Here is a 23,751-nt window from a genome sequence, read left to right on the forward strand (position 1 = left end):
TAGCCTTAGAACTTCAGGGTGAATGTACACAGCACTAACAGGAAAGAGGGGCCCAGAGGGGCCCTCCTGCTCCCTCAGCCTCCAGATCCTCCGGCCCCTCCACCCCAGCTTAAAGGCTGATGCCTATTCTGTCCCGTGGGCCATATCCATACCCTCCTCCTGCTTTTTCCCAGAAGTCACAAGTGATCCCCAGATGCCCCCAGTCTTAGCATGCTACAGCCCACTAGTAGCAGGACAGAAGACAGGCCCTGAAGGCAACCAAGTGCTGGCCTGATGGGGACAGTTGGTGCAGCTCAAGGCCAAAAGTCAGCCCAGGCCACGGGCTGGAGGATGCCTTTAACTAGAGGGCAACCAGAGGCCAGGTGGTAGCTGCAGGTCAGTGGGTCCCACAGACACATTTCCGCTTGCCCATCCTTCCCGAATCTGCCTCGTGCTGGAATAAACAGCCCGAAATTAAATCTACCAGTGTTCCTTGTAGGTTAAAAGAATGCTTTTCATACATTTAAGTTCTTCAAGCCTTGTCTGGACCTGGGGAACCTGGTGATAGTCCCCCACAACCCCCACCTCCGCCCCCCAGTAGAAACTCAAGAAATGTGTTTAGGATCACAGAGCTGGAAAATGCCAGAACCGCAATTCCACAGGAAGTGGTTTATTGCTTTTAGAACAAAATAAGATGCTATTGAAACTTTTGTTAAGTGAAGAGAAACTGTTAGAACATGAAAACTTTTCTAAAACAATGTTTTTGTCAGCTGACGGATGTAGGCACTTCAACAGAGAAAACTTCTTGCCTGTAATAACCGTGTGCAGCCTAAGTAAACCACCTAGAAGCGGGGCTTGCGCTTGCGGCCGGTGTACTGGGTGTCAGGTCTGACCTCCCTGTGGCAAGGAAACAACAAAGTCTCAGAATAAACAAAGAACACCCAGGACACCCTCCTCCCTCAGCAGCCCAGCCTGGCCACAACACTCACTTGCCCTGCCGCCTACGGCGTTCCTTCTTCTCCAGCACCCACTCACGGCTCTTCCTTACCACCCCGCGGCATGCGATCCTGTATGGGATCCTATGGGGGGAGGGGGGTTAGACAGCTCTGAGCAGATGGGTGGAGCGGCCTGGCTGGCACCCAGGCTAATCCATGTGGGGCAAAACTGGTGATCTTCCCCGTGTCGGGTGGCCTCAATGCCCCTTCTGCAAGAGGTCCCCACTCTCAAGAGACTCTCCTCCCCAGTGACATCCCCTCAGGCCAGAGCTGCTGTTCGGGAAGAGAGGGAGAGGAGAAGAGGATGGGAGAGGCCCTTACTCCCTCCCAGGCATCTCTGTGTAGAGGACCACCTGGCTCAGGTGGGTTTGCTTGTTAGGTACTGCCTGTGGGACGGGCAGGGAGGGAACCACAGTACTTGTGAGGCAACAGGCCAGGATCAGCTCACGAAAGCCTGCCACCACCCAAGGAGAGCTGAGGTCCTGTGCCCAGTGCCACCACTTCAGACCCTCGTCTCGCCTGGCTACGGAGCTGGCAAGGCTGGCAGACACCAAGCAGAGGCTCCTGGCAACAAATGTTTGAGGCAGGGTAACAAGGCTGCCAGCTCATGGCAGCCCTGACAATGACCCTCAAGGTCCGATCTTGGCCTCCAGCCCTGGCTGAGAAGAAAAGGGACCCCTCATAAAGCCCCACGAGAGAGAGGCCCTGAATATGGGGCGAGCCTCTGCCCCCAAACCATATCCCCACCTGGCAGCTGGGATCAAACAGCTTCCAGCCTAATTCTCGCCACAGAGGGCTATTTGTCATTTGAGTTAACCATTTCCTGAGCACCTGAGTACACAACCCATGGATGTCCTACAGTGGGTATGAACCAGGCCTGCCCTTGAAGAGCCCATGCCTGGGCCTCGGCAGGCACCAGCGACACTAGGCAAAGCAAGTGCAGAGGCCCGGCAGCTGCTGAGGGAGTGACTTAGAAAGCAAGAGCAGTCTGGGAGAAACAAGAGAGCTGCTGAGACAAGTGGCTATTCCTGCAGGCAGAGATAGGGGCAGTGCTGGGACCAGAGTGCCACATGGGGTGTGGCACCGAAAGGACAGAGCAGGTCAGGAGAAGAGTCCCATGTTTGGGATGAGAAGGGGAGGAGTCCTGGTGGGATACCAACGGCAAGCAGCACACGTTCCCTCCTTGGCTCACGGCCAACGCAGGCCAGACTGCAAAATGGACTACCACATGGACCCTGCTTGCTGCTATTTCTCCTCTGTTCTGACCTAATAACAAAAGTCAGAATTAAAAAAAAAAATCTTGGGGGTGCCTGGGTGGCTCACTAAGTTGAGCGCCTGACCCTTCACTTTGGCTCAGATCATAATCTTAGGGTCCTAACGTTAAGCCCCACTTTGTGCTCTGCACTTAATGTAGAGTCTGCTTGAGATTCTCTCTCCCTCTACTCTTCTGCCCCCTACTATAAAAAAAAATAAAAAATAAAAAATCTGAGAATCTCACTTGGCTAGGTTAGTTCATGAAGATATGAACACGGGTAAGGAGTGAACATGTTTTCTCCTCAGTAAGCAAGGAGCAGTCACTGCTGTCTCTTGGCAAAGGACTGACAACAGGACCTATACCCTTCGGCATGGACAGGCAGGGTACATGAAGCAAATGGAAGAGTGCCTACAACTAGAGAGCAGGGGTCTGAGAGATCAAGTGCAAAATAGGCAGCTGCCAACATTGGGGTTGAGAGCACAGGACACAGCAGCAGCAGCGTGTACAGAAGCAGAAGCGGGGGGGCCAACTGTGAGCCACAGAAGGAACGAACCAAGGGGGAGAGTCATCACGGCAAATAATGGAGTGGGTGGAGGCCGTGAGTGCCCCAACCCAAAGGTGCCAAGAGGGAAGGGGGTCAGTAGCTGCAAATGCCACAGGTGGACTGAGTTCTCAGAGAGGCAGAGACACAGAGAGAACAATTAAGATAGAAAGGACAAGAACGGGAGAAGCCCCAATTATCCTGCCAATGGACAACAGCCTCCTGTCCCCCGTCCCCAAGCTGAGGATCTGCAGAATGGGGAGACAAGTCTGTGCTGAGCCTGCACACACATGCCCTCTGCTTGACACACTGCCCGAGTGCTCGCTTTACCCCCTCAAGTAGATGAACAACAGTTGCTTACCTAACTTTACAGTTAGCGCATGTCATCTGGAGACACCAGTGTGAGGGCTAGAGGGACTACATACACAGTGGATGGAGGAGGTTGCACTGAGGGCAGATCCTCTGGGAGGTGGGAGAAAGGGCACCACTCACTGGGAGCAAGTGGTGGGCACTTAAACAAAAAGCATCTAAAACCACCCCACAATCCCCCTACTCCCCCAGAATGGACCCAGGAAGCTAAGGGAGATGACTGTGGTGGGAGGTGGGGATAAGGAGTCAAGAAGGATTCAGTCCATGGTGGACATGAACACACTCATGATCTTCACCACCCATGGCCTTCTAAATTCATTCTCTACCCATTTTTCTTCTTCAACGTCTTAAAAATTTTTAGGCTTTTCACTCCCATCAACCAGAAGGAAGAAATAACCTCCTTCACTGCCTTACCATCAATTATCCAGCCACTGAATGCTGGACACTGTTAACTGACAAGATCCTGCTCTGACATCGGGGACATAGCACTGATATCCAAGTTCTCCTTCTGGCTGGGGAAACCCCCTGACCACCCAGGAAACAAATACATAGGATTCAGAGCATTGAAAGGTGGAGGGAAACAGAGGGTAAAGAGAACTCAACCAAGGACACTGGAAGAGAAAAATGGCAAGATACATTTACCCGTTTTAAGAAATGAAAGGAAGAAGAAGAAAGGACTTATCTTACTACCGTGTAAGAGAAATTCAAATGGGCAAAGATCAAGAGCAGAGGGAGGCCAGCACAGCAATGTCCACACCAGGCAAAGGTGGTGGGGGCCCAGGGAGAGGAGGGGGCTGCCCCCTGGACAGACTTGCGTCAAAGGTAGCAAGACGTGAAGGCCTGGCTGGAGAGGAGGTAAGAGAAACAGAAACAAATAGGGGAGAGAGCGGAGGGAGTCTTGGGGTGAAGAGCAAGAGCGTGGCTTTGTCCTGCACACCAGCGAAAGTATCCCTAAAGCAGATACTTAGGGGACAGTTCAGAAATTGGAGGTGGGGTAGAGGCCACAGGCCTAAGTCCGGAGCAAGGAATCTAGAGTTGGTGGCTAAGGCAGCAGAGAGACGAGTGGTATGTGTGTCCAGGCTGGGCCCCAGGGTGCTCCAAGAAGGAACAGCCAGAGAGCCGAGAACCAAACTGAGATGGGGGTTGGGAAAAGGCTTAGGGGAAGCTGGACAGGGAAAGCAACAAGGGAGCGAGGTCTCAGTTGGTGCCTACAGAGCAGGCAGGTTAAGTTAAGGACAGCAGAGAAAGCAGACTGAAAAGTAGCCACAGCCTTGGCAGGACAGAAGCTGGTGTGGCCTTGAGGAGAGCTACCAGTGGGGCCAGTGGCAGGAGCAGAGAGCAGCAGTGAGAGAATGGTGCAGTGAGGCAAGACAGGTGCCAGATCTGACCCAGAAGGGAGGCCTACGCACAAGGCTGGCTACCAGAGAAGACAGGAGAGCTGGTACAGTGCATGTGGGAGTGGGCGGGAGAGCAGACAGGAGGATGCAGGGGAGCGGAGGGAGAACCAGAGGGGAGGGGGTCTGGGATGCAGTGGGGGCAGCAGCCTGAGGGAGAAGGGGGCCGCAAACATGCTAGAGGGCCCCCACTGCCCAGCGGGCGGGGGGAGCAGGCACAGGCCCACAGGTCTCCCATTCTGTCACCACTTTGGTGCCACAGCCACACCTGGTCCTGAGAGCCCTCGTGAAAGCATAGCGCTGCCATCTTCCTTCCGCCCTGTCTGCCAGCCCTGGCAGCAGCAAGCCCCCCCACACCCAAAGCTGGCCCCCAGCGACTGCGGACTGCTTTACCTCTCTCTTGTGAACACGGACTCCTGGACCTCCTCTTCCTCATTACTCTCGTTACTCTCATTCAGGGGCTGCAGAGACCAGAGGACTCTTAGATCATCCCCAGGGTCCCTCCACCCGTCTGCCCTGCCCTGGGAGGCCAGGCCACCCAGGCCTGAGCACTTTCAACAGGTACGAGGCCCCACAAGCGGGGAATCCAAAGGACACAAACCAGTAGACTCTGGGTCCCTCACCTTTGGCATAAAGGTCGAAGGCCCAGAAAACAAGCAGAGGTAGAACCTGAAAGCAGAAAGGAGAGTGAGGGCTGGGCTCATAAAGCCGACAGGGGGAGAGGGGGGACGGACGACACACGAGTCCCTCAAGCACGTACCCTCTCACACACAGGTGCAGAATAGGAGGGCCCAGGGGACCCAGCCTAGCAACCCTCTGGCTGGCTCATCACCCCAACAACCCCTCTGCTCGACGCCAACAGCACACTAGCCCTCAGCACTTACTTCTTTGCCTTGGCGCTATTGGGGAAGTCCACAACCACGCCACCAGTGAAGCCAGCCTTGGTGGCCTGGATCGTAATCAGCTCCAACTGAGAAGAGAATGGTGTGAGTCAGGCATGGAGGCTGGGGGAGCACACAGCTTTTCCTCCACTCCCTTCCAGGAGCCAGTCTGCCCCCAGGATGGATCCTGCCTGGGAGAACTGAAGGTCTTCATAAGACTGCTCTCCATTCTGAATCCCCGAAAGCCACACAAGAAAGTGTAGACTGGAATCAGCAATTCCCTCAGGTCTCCATTTCTATCTAGCCCAGGGACCCATCTTTCCACCTACCCCCCTCCCATCTCAGGAATGGCCACCAGTCAGGAGGCAAACTCACTCATGTTTCATGTTAGGGGCTGGCAACAGCTCCCCACTTGTCTTTCAGAGTCTGTACCTATACTATCCCCATAGCAAGACGTTCTACAGGACAGCTTTGCTGTTCTCTCAAATCCTCTCCCAACTTCTATTTAATTGTGTATATCAGAAATAACCTATTAACTGTTAACACCAGATGTCTGTCAGGAGAAAACAAATGCCCTACCCTACCCCCGCAGGTACCACTACTCTTGCCTAGGACACCAGGTCATAAAACATGCCATCAGGGGCCACAGGGACCTCTCCTGGGGGCTCATTCCCTACTTTCCCCCCCAGTCAGCAACGAGTTCCTTGTCTTGTCACCTCCCAACAGCGCAAGGGCAGGTGAGTGAGGAGCATGACAGCTTACCTGTCTTGGGTTTACTCCCCCCTTCCCTGCAATTCTAGTAGCCAAGGGGCTCACCTGCTCGGAGTTCTCCGGGTATAGCTGCAGGACGGCCCGGGCTCCACGAACCTGCAAGCAACAGAGACCTCACTCTCGTACAATCATACCATGGGCTCAGGGCCCAATGCTTCTCTATTCCTTGCTCACTAGATATCTGAAACCCCATTAGGTATAGGACACTGTTCATAGGGCTTGGGACACAGCCGTGAACAGAGACAGCCCCCAAACTTTCAGAGTTCACATTTTAGCATGAAAGGCTGCTAATTTACAGCATTGATTTAATGCCAAGAAGAAAAATAAATTAGAACAAAGGAATGGCGAATGACAAGAAACTACTGGGTTTACTTTTGGCTCAAGGAAGGCCTCTCTCTGAAGGGACACTTGAGCAGTGTCCTGAATGTAGTGGGGTCCTGGCTAATCACAGGAGGGAAAACCGCTTCAGCAGAGAGAAAGGCAAGCACAGAAGCCACCAGAACCTCAGGTTAACTCCAGGGCATGTGTATGAGGAAAAGCACATGACACATGAGACCAGCCAGCCAACTGCAGAAACAACCCATCTTAGGAAAACTAGGGATGAGGTGGGGAGATACCAAGAAATACCTGGATCCGTTCATTCCTAGGACTTAAAATCTCAAACTACTGTCTAATCCTACTAAACAACTAAAATCTAGACCGTTAGTCATGAAGACAAATAAAGCTAATAAAGGCTCTGTAATAAATAACCACCCTGCTCCCCACCTGAGCATCAGCAGTAGAGGGGAGAAAGGAGTAGGAGTCAGAGGATTTGTGGGCACTCTGTGAGCTCTACACACGATGTCTTTGTCCTCACTCTGTGGTGTCCATGCCCCTAAACCAACTTCCAATTAAAATTCAGCGCAGCTGGGACATAGGAATTATAATCGGTCTCAGATTTTGACACTGACGTGTTCTGCATTTCATTTGAGGCATCAGACTGCTGAGATTTCTCTTTAGGGCTTAGACCTAGACAGAAATAACCACAACAAGGTCCTACGACCCCGGGCGGGCCCACTTGAATGCCCTTCCCGTGGAATACTTCCTACTCCATCACTATCCACAGGAGGAATAAACAGCCAATCCAAGCAGGTAGGAGATCTCCTACTCACCAGCACAGAGTAAAGCGAAGAAAAAAAGCAGTACAGGCGCTTTGCAGGGATGTCAGACTTCTTGTTTGCATTACAGAGCCACTGTATAGCAGAAATGCTGAGAAAAGAAGGGACCCAGTCAGGAGAGGGACCAACATGTGGTACTCTCCCCAGGCTCTGTGAGACTCTATCACCATGCACACATCCTTGAGCTTCAGGTGAAACCCTCCTGCCCATAATTCTCCTTCTGGGCATGTGCAGATCCACTTCAGCTCACCGTTCTACAATATTAGACAGAGAAGGTTGGATGGAAGGTCAGCATTAACTTCTGTGCAGCCAGTCCAAACAAGTATTTTCTCAACCTTGTTTCACACATGCATCTCAAATTTAAAATTACACAGTATGTCAAGCCTCTCTGCCACCTACCCCTTCTTTCCCTTCCCCTATCCGAGGGAAAACCGTTAGAATAAAACACCTTCATTCATTCGTTCTCCTCTGCAATCAGTTCACTCAACTGTACCTGTTCGTTGTCTTCACCATTCCAAGATTTAAAAACCTCAAACGGTTATCATACACTCCTCTCAGGTACATCCCCCACTCAGGCCTGTGAACATACATCCACGGAACTACAAACCTTACTGGTCTGTCCCACTGCCTCTCCCAGTTTTTATTTCTCTCTACCATTCTCCTGGGGCAACACTACCACCGCCTCCATTGCTTCCACAATCTCGCTTCTCTTCTTGTAAATAATCTACCCAAAATACAGTTCTGATCTGGTCACTCACTCCCTAGCTTCCCGACTACTCAATAAAGCCCAAACTTCTCAACATGGAGCTTAAAAATCTCTCATTCTACCCCCACGGGGATCTATCAGGTGCCACTCTCTGGCCACTTTCTGTGGCTCTGTTCTCACTGTTCTTCACTCAGACACATCCCCCCCCCATGCCTATCAATTGCTCAGTTTTCAAGGGCCAGCCCCGGCCCCTCCTCCTCCAGGTTTCCCTGTGCTCTCTGGCTTCTCTTCACCGTTCTGGTGGGTCCCAGGACTCTCCATCACACTCCACACTCAAATTCCTGTTCAGTCGTGTGGCCCGTGTCTTAGAGCACCTCATACACCATGCAGAATCTTAAAAGCAGGGACTATGTTGTACTTCCACGAGATCCACAGCACCTGGTACCATGTCTTACATATATATGAAATGCTAAAAAAAGAAAAATAATCAGCTTGCCATAGCATCTCTTAAAAAAAAAAAAAAAAAAAAAAGGATGACTTATTCCTAAGATATACAGACCATATCACTGGCCTTTGGCTTTCTGCAGCTCACCCAATCATTACTAAAAAGCAACTGCTATCATTGAAAGGTGTTTTCTCTCCCCAATCTTGTTCCCAAATTTAAACTCCTCCTTTACCCTAGAAAAAAAATCTTTTAATTCCAAATTTTTACTGTTCATATCCAGATCCCCACTACTCCACCCATAATCACAGGAGGAGATATCCCCCCAGGTAAGGATTAAAGATACAACTTCCTCCTTCATCCCCTACCTCCACCCCATCATCAACACATTACATCAAATATTTAACAGAACTTTACCACAGAAGACAAAGAACAACTTCACGTTTTGAACGTGAATTTCAATGTTGTAAGGTCTGTTATCAAAGCACTAAATGAATCTTCAAAGCTTGACCCTGACAACCCAGAAATAATTAAGCCACTGAAAAGATTGTTAAATTCTAGACCATTCTTCACTGAAGAGCTTTTTTTTTCCCCCCTCACTGAAGAGCTATTAAAAAAGAAGGCAACAAGCTGGCTCCTGAGGCCAAGAAGATGGCTGCTGGGGCTAAAATGATGGCTGCTGGGGCCAACAAGATGGCCACTGGAGCTAAAATGATGGCTGCTGGGGCCAACAAGATGGCCACTGGAGCTAAAATGATGGCTGCTGGGGCCAACAAGATGGCCGCTGGGGCTAAAATGATGGCTGCTGAGGCCAACAAGATGGCCACTGGGGCTAAAATGATGGCTGCTGGGGCCAATAAGATGGCTGCTGGCACCCACAAAATGGCTCCTAGAGGTTGAGAAGACCACCCTCCCCCACCCCCACCCCCAGAGCAGAGAATCTACACCAGCTGTACCTGAACCTGGAAGTCCAAGATGATCAAAGGAGTAGTTTCAAAAATATAAAAAAATAGACAACTGGGACCACTGCTCTAACCTGGGGGTGTCTATTTTTTAGTTTCCTGTGTAACTCTGCTACAGAGCTAGTTTGGGAAGCACTAACCTGCAGGACTGAAAGCAGTTAAGTCAAAAACTCTTCTCACCTGATACAACCATCAAAGGAGCCTGGTTTGAAGGGGATGCCTTGGCCCATGTCCCCCAGAAGCAGGTCTCCCTCAGTGTCTCGGTCCAAGGCTGCATCTGCATCGGAGAAGAGCACATCAGGGAGAGAGGATGCACAGCTGCTCCCTGCTCATGAAGAAAAGTCCACATTCAAGTAGGACATACTTACCCAGCATGGCAGGGCTGATGTCAATGCCCACCCAGTAGTGCCCTTCATCCGAGAGATAATCTCCACTCAGCCCAGAACCACAGCTGGAAAACATAATCAAAAAGGAACTCAACAGTGTGAGCAGCAAAGACAGTCCATCACCTGGACTACTTGAACCAGGCCCCAGGATCTCACCCAATATCCAACAGGTAACAGGGCTGACCCTCGGGGAGACAAAGGAGCTCCAATGCTCGCCCAGCCATCTTGGTCTGGACATCAATCATTCGTGAGCTGGGAAGGCAGAAAACAACAATCAAGTAATACAGAAATTCTGAGCTAAAATATCACTCAGTTTAAAAAAAAAAAAAGGCAAAGAGGAAAAGAAACAATCATCCTGAGGTACTTTCTCCCAGTCACCATACTCCACTCCAACTGTTTAAAACTGACCTCAAAAATCCAAATACAACAACAGTTATTTTGGGACACAAATTATAACTCTACCAGTTATGATGCTAATGTGAAGGGAACGAATTACTTAGCTAAGTAACTAATCACTGCAGATTTTCAACTCAGTAAGGCTCTGATATAGTTACTACTTAACATATTCTCTGGAAGAACTACCCCACCATAGTTACTCTCACATATAAAACTCAACAATGCACAACAAAAACCCATACCAGTATTGTTTGTGAGAAATATAATGCAAGCCACGTTGGGCTTTCTTAGTACCGTATTTAAAATGAAACCTGTAAAATTAATTGTAATAACACTGGATAACATACCTTACTTAACATCTTAGTTTAATACGCCCTAAATATTTCAACACATTACCAAAAAAAAAAAAAAACAATTCAACAAAATATTAACATTTTTCCATACTAAGTAATTCAAACTAAGTATTATTTCAATAAATGACTACATCTAATAAGAACAGGTCTATTTTGGGGTAGTCCTATCTACCCCAAGATCAAGAGAAAAAATCACGCAGAGCTCTGCAGCTGGAAAAAAGTTTATATGGAGAGGAGACATAATGACAATTGAGCCAGAGATTTCTGCTGGCTAGCTTGGTCTTGGACTCTAATTTGAATGGAAAGAAAGAGAAGTTATATCTAGACTAGTGTATGAGAAAGGGAAGGCTTGGAAGTCCCTGTGCTAGCCATCATTTGTTAAATGACTTTACAGTGGCACAACTACCCTCTGAAATGCAAATCCTACACCAACAGTTCCCACGCGAACTTAATAACGTGCGGCATTCTGTGAGTACGCTCTCCTTCCCCGCAAAAGCACTGACCCCTTACACGTATCCACGGCCCCCTGCCGATTTTACCACAAGCTTAAACAAATTATTTTGAAATTTGTTTGAAAACCACCTAGAGAAAATAGGTACGATCCACCCTCATTTTAATTCCAAGTTTACTGAGGCCCAAAGGGTTCGAGGTTTGCTTGACGCTGACCTTCCCACTTTAGAACTGCAATCAGTCCTCGTCCCTTCCTTACCCCACCCCCAAACTCCGCGTGCTTTCCTAGCAATGCCCGCTGTTAAGTCAACTTGTCGGTTCCCGAATCCCTTACCGCCCCCACCCCACCCCACCCCCGACACCCAGCAACATGCAGGCTCCCCTTACTTGCGCACGTATTTCCGGGCTTCATTCTTGTCGTAAAACTGCGGGGGAAAAAAAGAGAACAGCGGTAGAGAAGGAATCAAGACGCGGGAGCACGCACCACAGGCGGGGAGAGAGGTGAGCCAGAGCCAAAGCCTCACCAGCTCCGGGGGCCCGCCGTGCTCCGGCCTCCTGCCGCGGAACGCCATCTCCACGCCACAGCCTGGAGACTGAGGCGGCCGAACCAGGAGCCCGGCTTTTATGCCATCGGTCCCACGCCCGCCTCTTAGCACGCATGCTCCGCCCCTCTCCCCGCCTCCTGCTTTACTCGATTGGCTACAGGGCCAACGCGCTGCGACCAACACGTGCCTCCCATTGGCCAGTTCGTCTTGCACCGCCCGCATGGTCCTTTCAAGATGGCAGCCAAGCGCGATCTGAGGTGGTCGCGGCGGTTACTGTGGAGGTTGTGGCTGTTGCCGAGCGCTCCACAGAACCCGGGATCCGGCCTGGGCATAGATGTGAGGACTTATTCCCAGGGCGACAAACCATACTCGCGCACGGCGCTCTATGAGCTGCTCGGCGTCCCCTCCACGGCCACGCAAGCGCAAATCAAGGCGGCCTACTACCGGCAGAGCTTCCTGTACCACCCGGATCGCAACTCGGGGAGCGCCGAAGCTGCCGAGCACTTCACGCGCATCTCTCAGGCCTACGTGGTGCTGGGCAGTGCCACTCTGCGTCGCAAGTATGACCGCGGCTTGCTCAGCGACGAGGACCTGCGCGGACCTGGTGTCCGGCCCTCCAGGGCGCCCGCCGGCGACGCCGGCTCGCCGCGCGCCCCGCCACCTGCCTCTCGAGCCCACGGCCGCGGTCAGGCCGCGACCGGCGCCAGCCGCACCATGTTCGACTTCGACGCCTTTTACCAAGCGCACTACGGGGAGCAGCTGGAGCGCGAGCGGCGCCAGAGGGCCCGGCGAGAGGCCCTGCGCAGGCAGCAGGAGGAGCGGGCCAAGAAGGGCTTCCGCTGGGACGAGACCCGAGACACGACTTTTGTGTTCCTTCTCCTCACGGCCTTCATCATCCTGGGCTTTCGTTTCTAGTCAGAGATGGGAGGAAAGGGGAGCAGCCCCCAGCTGGCCCCAAGAAAATGGCCTTTCCTGTCTTCTTGAACCCCTTGCCTTCCATAGTCTACCTCTGCTGGGGTCCGAAGGAACTGCTCTTCCTTCCTCGTCCCCGCCCGCCCGGCTTAGCCATCCACCTGCACGTCCCTCCCCTACGGCCCGGAAAAGAAGGCGTTTCAGTGGCAGAGAAACAGGCCCCAAGAAGAAGAGTCCCGAAATCCCGAGAGTGAAGGGTTTTCTGGAGTCCCTTGGGTGCCTGCTTCCAGAGGTTGCCTTCCTGAAGTTGTCAACTTCTGGAACACTTGCTCTCGCTCTATTGTAAAGCTGTGAGCAAGAATGGTCTGCTCCCGCCCCACGTTTGTACCGTGGGGCTCCTGTGTAACCTTGAACTGTGCAATGTGACCAATTGTTGGCTGCCAAAAGAAAAATTCTGAGGTTGTACGAACCTTGTCTTTCTGTGAGTTCCCCAGCCACAGGTGAGACCTGGTGTAGGGTAAGAATATGATCTTTGGAAACCTGGCCATTCTGGTGTGATCAGCCCCAGACCTCACTCCCCCTTCTGCTGGTGGCATGTGGGAGTGGGAAAGCAAGGTCACCCCACCTAAGGAAGAGGCTTGTTCCTGTGCTTGTACTTATCTAATGCATGACCTCAGAGAAACTACTGTGGGCATGGCAGCAAAGGAACAAATCATTTGCTCCCTTGAGGTCTGTCACACTTTATTATCCATAATTCTAATGGGCTCAGTGATTAAAACATGATGTTAGTAAAGCAGGTCTATCTTTGAGGCAGTAGGCCTGTCTCCTAATCACTGCTCTGCTAGCCAGCCCCATCACTAACTGTGCATCCCATCCCCTCCCAGAAGCAGCCAAAAACTGGGAGTTTGAGGTCAACAAACTGGGAATGTGGCCTGTCCTTTTGTTTAGCCCCACATGGCAAGTCCTCGAAACCTGGCTGCTTGAGTTTGGAGTAAATGGTACTTCTAAGGGACTGGAGGAATGTGCTGGAAACGGTTCTTTATTCAGAGCACTGGCTGAAGCTTTTTTCTGTCTCTGTTTCTAAGTCAAGCTAAGCAGTTGGTGGTCACTTGGCTGGAGCAGTAGTAGTCAGGCTCTCCACTCTGTGTCCTTGCACATGGTGTATGTGTTGGCTGTGAGATTTAGCTGCTCAGGCATTTATGCCCTGCGGCTAAGTGTAAAGCTGTACAAATAGGAAAACCTTTGCAAGAGATCTACCACGAGTGAGGACAGAAGTGTAGGTTCTAAACAAAACCAGAGGTGCTTTGGTATATTAATAAGAATTCCTGCTCTTGTGAAATCCTTGTAATTAGGATAAGGCCACAGCTAGTTCAGCCTCGTGTCTTGGAAACGATTTGATTCTAGCCTAGTAGGTCCGGGGCAAACTCTTAGTACTTTCAGTGACCATACAATTCAGTGGTAAAGATTTGAGCCCACTTTGGATTCGGACTTGGTGGCTCAGCTAGCCTTGACGTGGGGGGAGGGGCATATGTACTTTTAAAAAGAACATTTAATGTTACTATGTTTCATATTTGGAAAACAAGTTCTTTTTGAAATACAAACAACAGGAAGTGTTCAGCCCAGTAAAAGGTACAGAAACGTGAATCTCAACCAAGCAGCTGGGCACAACGCAGTGTCCTTGGGGCAGGATTCTATGAGAATTTCTATCAGAAACGATTGGGGTTCTTAGCGGGGTTTGGTTGTAAAAGCACTATTGGTATATAATAGTGGTATTCTCATGGGCTCCTTGATATAGCTGCCTCAAGTTTGTTTTTTTGCAGTGAATATCAAAGGCAAAAACATTCCCTGGGGCCCCAGAACATAGAGGTAGAGAGAAAGTTCCAGAAGGTTGTGGGAGTGGGAAGACTCTGCGAAGCTTCTGGAACATTCCATGCTACTTTAATCTGGGTAGTCAATAAAGTTTATTAATCATCCAATTGTAAGCCTCTTCTTAGGCCTAGAACCAAGCTGTTCTTATGGTGCCATCCTGCCTGCCTCAGGTTTTTTGTTTGTTTGTTTGTTTTTCAGTCCAGAGCTGAACTCTTCAGTTCCCACTCACTACTCTCCTTGAAACAGAACCTGGGCTTTTTTTGGAAGGGGAGATGTTGAAGGACCCCTAAACTGGTTCCCATGGTATTCTCCCTTCCCAACTATCCCCCACCCCCCAAGATTGCCTTAGGTTGTTCCTCTCTGTTTCTCACCTGCCCTGTGAAGGAGAGGCTGAGCCAGGCCATAGACATTAACACCTGACTTCTAAGGGCTGCTGCCCAATTCCTGATAGTGGAGGAAGGCTCAGACATGTTCAACTTTAGTCCTTTTTCTCCTTTTGATCACAGACTAAACCAAAACTTCCTTGAAAGTTGGACCTCAGACCAAGAAGGATAAGAGCAAACCAGCCTGCCTTGGGCTGTGTTGTGAGAATGGGGTTGCAAGTACAGTATGAGGCTGAGTGAGCAGCACACACAAGTCCTAATGGGGAGAGATGGGCAATAAGACAGCAGTCAGATGTGTGCTTGTATAGGCAATTGTGATACACTGTCTTTGGACTTGATCAGGACTTTATTCCTCCTAAGCCAACTTTGCCCTTTGTTGCCCTTTGTTTATTCCTGGGTGAAATGACCCTTTACAGATCTCAGCACTGAGTAGGATTTCGTGCTTCCCTTCTAAGGTTCTGGCATTTTATTCAGTCAGTGCACCTTACCTTCCTTAATGATCCTAGCATGAGCCAAGATCAGTTAAGAATAGCCTACCTTTGGGCAGCCCAGGTGGCTCAGCCCGGTCTCAGTTTAGCACAGCCTTCAGCCCAGGGCCTGATCCTGGAGACTCGGGATTGAGTCCCATATTGGGCTCCCTGCATGGAGCCTGCTTCTCCCTCTGCCTGTCTCTCTCTCTCTCTCATGAATAAATAAAATCCTTAAGAAAAAAAAAAAGAATAGCATACCTTAGACTAATGAGTTGTCCATCTATTTGGGCACTATATATGAGTGTGTGTGTGTGTGTGTGTGTGTATAATTTATAACATACACATACATGTATTCCTTAGGGTCCCTTATATATATGTATATTCTTTATGGTCACAAGCTGAGGCACAAGGATGGAGCCCAAGTGAGTGACCACCACACTTCCTTTTGGGGAAATGGCAGGAGGGTGGGGGTAGTATATCTTAGGCCTTCCTGGAAGGTCACCAGATCCCAGGAAGAGAGGCTGAGAGACAGGACAGCTAATAAGTGGTGGTGGTTCTTCAATCCACTGCCTTGAATTTGAATAGTGCACTAGAATGGGCTCTATCCTGGTCTTTGCCTCCTCTCAATTCCTCAGTCTTGTGACAAGGGCACACACTGCCACTTGCCTATGATCAGGATCATAGGAGAAGGCCTGCCTTGCCTACCGTCAGTACTTTGGTTCTTAGGCCCAGTTTGGGCAGAGCAGTTACTTTGTGAGGATGACTGAGACCTGAGTCTCGTCCTCAGGGGAACTTGCATATACTGAGAACACCCAGTGCCATCATCCCTAAGAAGCAGGTTCAGAGAGGTCCTCTTTACAGTTTGCTATGAGATCATAGCATCACTCTCAATCTCACCACTATCTCTCTCTTTTTTTTTGTCTTTTTTTTTAAGCGTTTGTTTATTTTTTTCATGAGCCACAGGGAGACAGAGGCAGAGGCAGAGGGAGAAGCAGGCTCCTTGCAGGGAGCCCGATGCAGGACTCAATTCCAGACTTCCAGGACCTGCCCTGAGTTAAAGGCAGAGGCTCAACTGCTGAGCCACCCAGGCAACCCCTCACCATTATCTCTTAAAGTTGTCTGAACCTGGAGTCCTCTAACTAGACTTGAGGTGCGCGTGCCCTCCCATCCTGCTTTTGCCCCTTCAGCATTCACACTCTCAGTTCTGGGAGTGGATAAGAGAAGACCTGTTTCAGGAGGACCAAGAATGGGCTGAGATTCATGGTCCCAGGGGCCACACAGCCAACCTGCACACAGTGTTTGGCCATGGCTGGCACAGTGTCTTCAAAAACTTCAGCCAACTTTCAAAATTTGGGAGACTGTATAAAAGTCTAGATTTCTGACTTCTCTCAAAAAATGAGAAAACATGCCAGTGCATTCACTCACACACTCGTACTACCACCTGGGAGAAGCTGTTAACATCTGCCTTTTAAAGAGGACATGGCTCCTAGTTTACCATGCTCCCACCAACAGAGGGGAAGTGGTCTACACAGTTGGCCATTTTTCTCATAATAGAGAAATCTCTCTCTATGCCCTGTGTCTATCAAGAACAGAAAAAAAGGGACTATGCATTTTCAAAAAAAAAAAAAAAATAAGAAAGGAAATATTTATTTGTAGAAACGGACTGCTTTGCATGTCTGTGACCTTCCTAGCCCCTGCAGACATTTGAGTTTGCAGATCCTCTAGGCTACATCATGTTATGAGAGCTCACGCTTTTAACCAGGGAAGGAGAGTGTAAACCTTATTTCATTGTGGGACAAGAAAGATCTTTTGAGAAGTCTACAGCAATGGCAAGGTCCTGGACAAAGCCAGAAGTCCTTTGGTACATATAGTAACATCAGTTCCTACACCATCAATTCCTGCATCAATTCTTTTGTGTAAAATCGTTGTATAAATTGGGAGAAACCAACACCTACTCTAACTTGATCTCAAACCGTTTGATTCTAACCTTGGAGATGAGGTCAGGGGTAAGTTGTTAGCCCTGGCTTTGCAGTGACCACACCACAATTCACTGGTAAAGATTTGAGCCCGCTCTGGTTCAGGCTTGCTTGGTTCAGTAAGTCTTGATTGCTGCCCCCACCCCCACAAATTATGTTTTATATTTGAGAAACAAGGGGGGAAACTTAGGAAAACACTCAAGCTAGTGATTCCTGAACAAGATGTGGACATAACAAACTTTCTTGAAGGGCAGGAACTCCTTATTTTTATCAAAAAGGGTTAGAAGTTTTGTTATTTGGACTTTTTGGTTTGGGTTTGTAAAAACACTGGTGGTTGGTAATAGGTGGGACCTTTCTCAGGGGCTCCTGGATATACAAGTTTGTTCTCTGAGAGCATTGCAGCCAGGGATGTTTCCTGGGGTCCTGCAACCTGGAAACAGAAAGTTCCAGAATTTGTTAGGCGCCAGAGAGAGCCCAGACTGTCTGGAACCTTCCAGAACATTCCATGTACCTTAAAGCATGCGGGTTAATGAAGTTTATTAACCATCCAACTCAACAACTTTCCCATAGCCCAGAACAGCCCACTCCACTCTGTCAGTATCTGTACCCACCTACCTCAAGTCTTTTTTATGCTGGAGCTGAATACTATAGGGCCTTGTTCCTTACCCTTTCTAAAACAGTTTCAGCTATTTGAGGAGGGTGAGTGGTGTGTAAGACCTTCTGAAGGATATCATCTGGTTCCCTTGGAAACAGTTTTTTCCCCTTCCTAGTCCCTCCCTTGGGGTCATTCCTTTTTCTTCTTACCTGCCCTGGAGAGGGGAGGCTCAACTACTAGGCTGTGGACATTAGCCTCTCCCTTCCAGAGGCTGCTCCCCAATTCACAATGATGGAGGAAGGTTTAGACGCCCCCAATCTCAACTTTTTCTCCTTTTGGTTATACACCACAACCCTGGAAGCAGGGACTGGGAGTGGAAAGCCAGGACAAGAGGGGCCCAACCTGCCCTCATCTGTGCTGAGAATGTGGGAGAGCTAACAAAGCTGTTCAGTCTTCTCTCATCTCAGGCAAGTACCCTGTGGTTCTGGTGTCCCTCAACCTCCAGCAGCTCAAGTGCTAGCAGTGAGGACAGTAGGAGAACCAGAGTGGGGTAGAGCTGCTCAGGTGGGCACTATCTGTGCATGCTCTGATTGTATCCCCAGCAGGGGTACATCTGACTGTCTGGACTTGAGAGGGCTCTGGAAAGCTCAAATGGACCAGTCCCTCCAAGCATTGCTTCAATCTCTACAGCTGCCATCAAGCAGTCACTCAGGCACTGCTTATACATCTTTGTGGACAGACCCCATCCTTCCTATGGTTTTCACCCTTTGGTCTTGACTCTGACCTCTGACTCTACATTTCTAGCCCTTGTGAGTTTGGAGGCCAACCATCACACGGATCTCAGACAGATCCCCCAATTATTCATTGTGGGATTTAGTCCCAAACTCCTTTTCCACCGTGCACATTAGGGACATGCTAAGGAGACCAAAGGTGGTGGTTTGGGGAGGGTTCCTCTTACAGTGTAAAATTTCAGTGAAAAGTAGAGCCAAGCCAATACTATCCTCTTTCTGGATGGTTCTGTCTCTATTAACATGGACCAAGATCGCATTAGCTTCTACAGCACTCCGCCCCCCCCTTCTGTTTGTAGGACTATCCGTGCTTCCCTACCAAGCTCCATCTCATTAGACTTGACCTAAGCTGATCCAGGGCCTGTTCCTGCTCTCCCCACTTCTTGTCCCAGCCTCATCAGCCAAGGTGGCTACCTAGTATTCACCCTAGCTGAAAACAACCTTCAGCCTCATAGAAGCCCCTCCAGCCCTCAGTGGAGTGGTCATTTGGCAGGCCAGAGCAGGAGCAAGTACCATCCCAATTGGGCTTACAGGCAACCCAGAAAGAGAAGGTGCATACAGATGGGCAGTTGGAGAACAGTGGTGGAGCAGAGTATGCTTCTGGCCACAAGTGCTGGGAAGTTAAGAGTAGGAAAGATTCCCACGGAGTTGGTAATCAGAGAAGGCTTCATGGAAGAGGCAGCAGCAGTGCCAGACCTGAAGGACAGCCAGGCATTGGCTGGGCAGAGAGGAAGGGAGGGCATCTCAAGAGGAGGAAGTGCAGGAGCTCAAGTGTGGAGGCTGCAACAGTAGAGTGGCTGGTTGAAGGAGCAGAGACAAGTCGGGCAGCATCGTCATCCTCATCATCACATTTATTGACGGCCCCTGGGAGGTGGGGCTGGGGACAGAACATACAAAGACAAGGACCTGCCCTCAAAAAGGTTCCACTCTAAGGAGATGGGGACAGAAAAATACAGAATGGTCTTTCCTGGGGATGCCCCACTCTCATCTGTGCAGGTCAGGAGCCCCTGGCCTACCTTGCCCCAGGGTCCGGAGCATGAGTGGGGCACAGAGTAGCCCCAGGACCATGATGTCCCTGGCCCCGCAGCTGGGCCTGACCACCTGGCTCATAGGCGGTGGGCCCCAGAACTGGGGAAAGGTAGGAGCAGGACGTGATGGAAAGCGCTCCTGTCAGCCTTGGCATTGTGCTAGCCCAGTGGAGTGGTAGGGTGCGTCAGGCCCCCTGGGGGAAGCAGGCACCTTCCCAGGCCCCAGGAGGAAAGTTCTTTCACTGGGGCTGGCCTGTTACCTGGGAGGCCCCAGCCGGGGAGGAAAAAAAAAAAAAAGGCAGAGCTTCCTCAGCGCCAGAGGCACCCTGCCCACCCCACCTCCGGCCCTCTCTCTGGGCATCTTCCAGGTGACCCTCCTCCCCAGCTCAGCCTCCAGGGCCAGGGCCTGCCTGAGGCCAGGGGGAGGGGCCTGCCCCTCCCCCTACCCAGGCAGCAGGGGGGAGGAGGAGGAGCCACAGATCAAGTTTGTCTGGGCCCCCCACTGGGGGGCCATACCCTGGGTCCTACCGGTGGGGGGGCTCTGGTTGCGAGGGCCGAGGGCTCAGCAGAGGGGCAGGGCCAAGGGGGCACCCGGGAGAGCCCTTCAGAGGGGGCATTGGGCGGGAGTCCAAGGGAGGCAGGCTCCGTGGCACTGCTGGCGGCCCCCGGGAGGCCCCTGTGGGCAGGACAGCTGCAGCGGGGAAGGGTTTGGGGGGGTCTGCAGCAGCAGGGGGAGCCGGCTGGGCAGACCGCTCCCGGCGCCGCAGCAGCTCCTGCAGCTTCTCCGCCTGGGTCCGCCTCAGGTGGGCCAGGGCGCGGCCGCGCTGGAAGGCAGGCAGGAAGGCCTCCAGGCTCTGCTCACCCAGCAACAGCTGCTCCATCTGCTCCTGGGAGGGGAGGGCAGAGACAGTTGGAGAAGAGCCCCACCGGGGACCTCTCCCCCTCCCCGACTGTCTTCCAGGGACGACCCCCCCATAGCTGGGGGATGGGACCCCCGGGGTTCTAGCCTGGGCCCTCCTGGGACTTGCCAAGTGACCGTGGACACACATCCTCTGCTGGGTGGAAGATGAGGCAGAATCAGAGATGGGGACACGCTTGGAGAAAATTAGGTGTCTCTCATCAAAGCCCCAACTCCCCTACCTCCTTGGACTCAGCACTGTGCTCCCAACCCAGCACTGAGAAGTTAGTCCCGGCTCCTCTGCTGACCCAGTCCACACTGTCTTATGCGGAGACACTCACGGGTGGGGACAATGAGCCTTGTGGTCCAATGAGGACAGCTCGACAGCAGCACAGCAGGCTCTACAGGGGCCAGGCACTCAGGGTGAGCTTCCTGGAGGAGGAGCTCTCAACCCCACAGTGTAAGAATGAAGGGGGGGGCAACAATAACGATGACAGTAGGTTGGGTCTCCCTCCTTGCTGTCCCCAAGCTCCGCCACCCCTCCTCTCACCTCAGCCTCCTGCTCAGCCTCTTCCAGCTCAGCCTGCAGCCAGCCCAGTGCGCAGTGGGGACTCCAGCGATGCATGCTCTCCTCTGAAGGCCACAGAGGGACAGAGTAAATACCTCCTGCCTTAGGGCCCTTCGCCCAGGACTGACAGGCCAGAGCCCCAGGGCCCATCCTGACTCTCACCCACCCTGTGTGTGGCTCTCTGCCTCTCTGGAGCCTCAGGGTCCTCATCTGCACACTGCCCATGGGATCAGTTTGTGAACTGCGCCCCCGCCTCCGCCCTGGGGTTCTGCCCCCATTGTAGCCCAAAAGAGGAAGCAGGGGCTTTGCCCCCTGGAGTCCCCCAGGCCACTTTTTTCCCCTTACTCAGGGCTCCCTTCTGGCCTTTCCAACCCAGTTCTACTCATCAACTGCTCACTTCCCCAACTCTGTTTCCTAGGAGTAGCACCCCTAAGACTTGCCCAGGGAAGAGGTCTGCCCAAGTCCTGGTGGCAGAGCCTAGCACTTCCCCAGGGCTTGCTGCGCCCACCACAGGGACATCCCTCACCCAGTCGCTGCAGCTTGTCCGCACAGCTCTCGGCCACCTCTCGAAGCTCCTGGTATTTGATGGCCAGGGCGGCCCGGCCCATCTCCAGGCGGGGCCGCAGTGCCAGGTTCTCCTTGGCTAGGGCGTAGTTGGAGGCCAGGCATGCCTCGCGCTCCAGCTGCAGGCCCTGGAACTGCCAACACAGAAGAGCCGAGAGGGCCGCTCAGGGGATCTGCCTCTGTTCACCTACCACCACCTGGGCATCGCGGCCCCCGGGCCGCGTGCAAGCAGCCCTGCCTTCCGTCAGTCGGAGGGCTATCAGGTGGAGGGACCGCAAGAGTCCTGGATAGGGCTCTGCCTCGAGCTCCCCCTCTGGGTCTCAGTTTCCTCTTCTACAAAGTGAGCTAAAAACATCCACCTGGTGGGGTAGTTGTGAGACCAAGTGAGGAAAATGATGACAGCCTCCACAAATGTTAGTTAATTTTTAATTTTTCAATTAATATGTCTGCTCAGGTCCCTCAGGAGTCCCCCGCCCTCCTCTGTCCCATTTTCCATGCATGGGCAGCTTGCCTCCCGTTCCAGGCCTTTGTCTGCTTCCTCCTCAGGTGTTTGTGGCAAAAACACTCCCCCCTGCTCTTACTCCTCAGAGTGATGTCTTCCCCCTGTCCTCGCACAGCACCCCCCTCAAGCCACCCTCTCTTTCTCCTCACCCTTCCTCCTGCTGTCCACTGGAATCCCCACACCTGGGAGAATACACACCCCCTTCCCCTTGATCCCCAGCACCTGCTCCCAGCTTTTCCTTCTCTTGCAAAAAGCAGACCCCCTTTCTCTCCTGGCTCTGGAGAATGCTTCTTCCTTCTGTCTGTCGGAGGCCAAGCCCCCCTCCCTGCCCCTAGAGAACGCACTACCCTCCATCTGTCCCCTATAGGATGCACATGCCCCTCCTGTCCGCCTCCCTCCCACAAACACTTTCCCTTTCTGCCCCCCACAGACAGGCAGCCCGGGCCTATCTCCTGTGAAATATACAACTTTCTCTTATGGTGGCCTATGGAATACACGCCTCAGCTTCCAGCACCCCTCCCCAGCGGAAGCCACAAAGCCCCCTCTGGCACCCCTAGAATGCAGACGCCCCCCCAGAGATCCCCCCAGGTGTCACCCGGGCCCCTAATTCTCCCCAGTGGAAGGCGCCTCCCCTTTCTGGCCCTACAGAACGTGGTTGTGCGAGGCAGGGCCCCCCACAACACAGCCAACCCCTGTCCCCGGAACACACCTCCCCGGAGCATCCGCTGGAGGACACGCCTCGCGGCCATCCCGGGGGTGCACGGGCGCCTCCCTGGGTCTCCCGCGCCCCACCCGCCCCAGGTCGACTCCGGGCGCCCCCTCCCCCGGGGGCGTCTCCGCGGGGCCCACTCGGACGTGCCAGGTTCCCGCGGCCCCACGGCCCGGCCCGCGCGGCCCTCCGGCCGGTCGGCAGGTCCGGCAGGCCGCGGCCCGTCCCCCGCGCCCCCCGCCCGCGCCCCCCGCGCTACCTTCCTGCTGAGCCGCACGATCCGGTCCAGCTTGGGCTCATCCTGAAGCAGGTCCCGGAGCTGCCCGGTGCTGAGGATCCCAAAGCGCCCCGGGCTGCCGGGCTCCGGCCCCGCCCGCGCCGCCCGGGCCCGGTACATGCCGCCCGCCCGCGCCCCCAGCTCGGCTGCTGGCTCGGCCCGCTCGGCCCGCTCCGCCCCGGCTCCGCTCCGCTCCGCTCCGGCTCCGGGATCCGGCTCTGGCTCCGGCCGCGCGCCGCGCTCTGCCGCCAGAGGGCGCCCCGCCCGCCCTTAAAGGGGCCGCGTCGCTGGGGGTGGGGGTGGGGCGGGAGGAGGCGGGAGGGGGCGGGCCGCACCCCGGGCGCACCCGCAGAGCCGCGCCTCCGGCACCCCAGAGCTCCCGGCACCGGGCGGGTGCCTAGAGGCCGTCTCTCTCTCTCCGCACCCCTGCTCCCGCCGTCATTCACCACGCCCCCCCACTCCCACCCCGGGCGCGCTCGCTCCCACCCCAGGCGTTTACAGTTTGCAGCGCTATTTCACATTCCTCTCTTGGATTCGCACAACAATTTCCCGGGTTTGGCTGGGCGCCAGGAGCTTCTGCCCTGTTGCTAACTCGGACAAGTCCTTTACCTCCCCGAGACTCAGTGTTCT

At 52.7% G+C, this 23,751-nt stretch overlaps 3 protein-coding genes and 1 non-coding gene across 4 annotated transcripts; 1 reads left to right on the forward strand and 3 right to left on the reverse strand.

Annotated features, from left to right (window-relative positions):
- Window positions 1-633: 633 nt before the first annotated feature.
- On the reverse strand, window positions 634-11,681 carry BUD23 (BUD23 rRNA methyltransferase and ribosome maturation factor). Its single transcript, XM_041750706.1, has 12 exons — window positions 11,562-11,681; window positions 11,425-11,462; window positions 9,995-10,090; window positions 9,821-9,903; window positions 9,633-9,729; window positions 7,337-7,433; window positions 6,231-6,281; window positions 5,418-5,503; window positions 5,157-5,202; window positions 4,927-4,994; window positions 969-1,058; window positions 634-876 (listed from the first exon to the last, which is right to left on the reverse strand). Exons 1-12 carry the CDS (start codon window positions 11,607-11,609, stop codon window positions 822-824), a joined length of 855 nt encoding a protein of 284 aa, XP_041606640.1. The 5' UTR covers window positions 11,610-11,681; the 3' UTR covers window positions 634-821.
- LOC121488558 lies at window positions 1,547-1,679 on the reverse strand. The gene has a single exon (XR_005987173.1).
- Window positions 11,682-11,801: 120 nt separating the features above from the next.
- On the forward strand, window positions 11,802-14,470 carry DNAJC30 (DnaJ heat shock protein family (Hsp40) member C30). The gene has a single exon (XM_041750762.1). It carries the CDS (start codon window positions 11,817-11,819, stop codon window positions 12,495-12,497), a length of 681 nt encoding a protein of 226 aa, XP_041606696.1. The 5' UTR covers window positions 11,802-11,816; the 3' UTR covers window positions 12,498-14,470.
- A 4,935-nt stretch (window positions 14,471-19,405) lies between these two features.
- VPS37D (VPS37D subunit of ESCRT-I) lies at window positions 19,406-23,297 on the reverse strand. Its single transcript, XM_041747153.1, has 4 exons — window positions 23,104-23,297; window positions 21,596-21,767; window positions 21,052-21,134; window positions 19,406-20,490 (listed from the first exon to the last, which is right to left on the reverse strand). Exons 1-4 carry the CDS (start codon window positions 23,239-23,241, stop codon window positions 20,128-20,130), a joined length of 756 nt encoding a protein of 251 aa, XP_041603087.1. The 5' UTR covers window positions 23,242-23,297; the 3' UTR covers window positions 19,406-20,127.
- Between the last annotated feature and the right edge of the window lie 454 nt (window positions 23,298-23,751).

Source organism: Vulpes lagopus, chromosome 3 (genome assembly GCF_018345385.1).
Source record: "Vulpes lagopus strain Blue_001 chromosome 3, ASM1834538v1, whole genome shotgun sequence".
NCBI lineage: Eukaryota > Metazoa > Chordata > Mammalia > Carnivora > Canidae > Vulpes > Vulpes lagopus.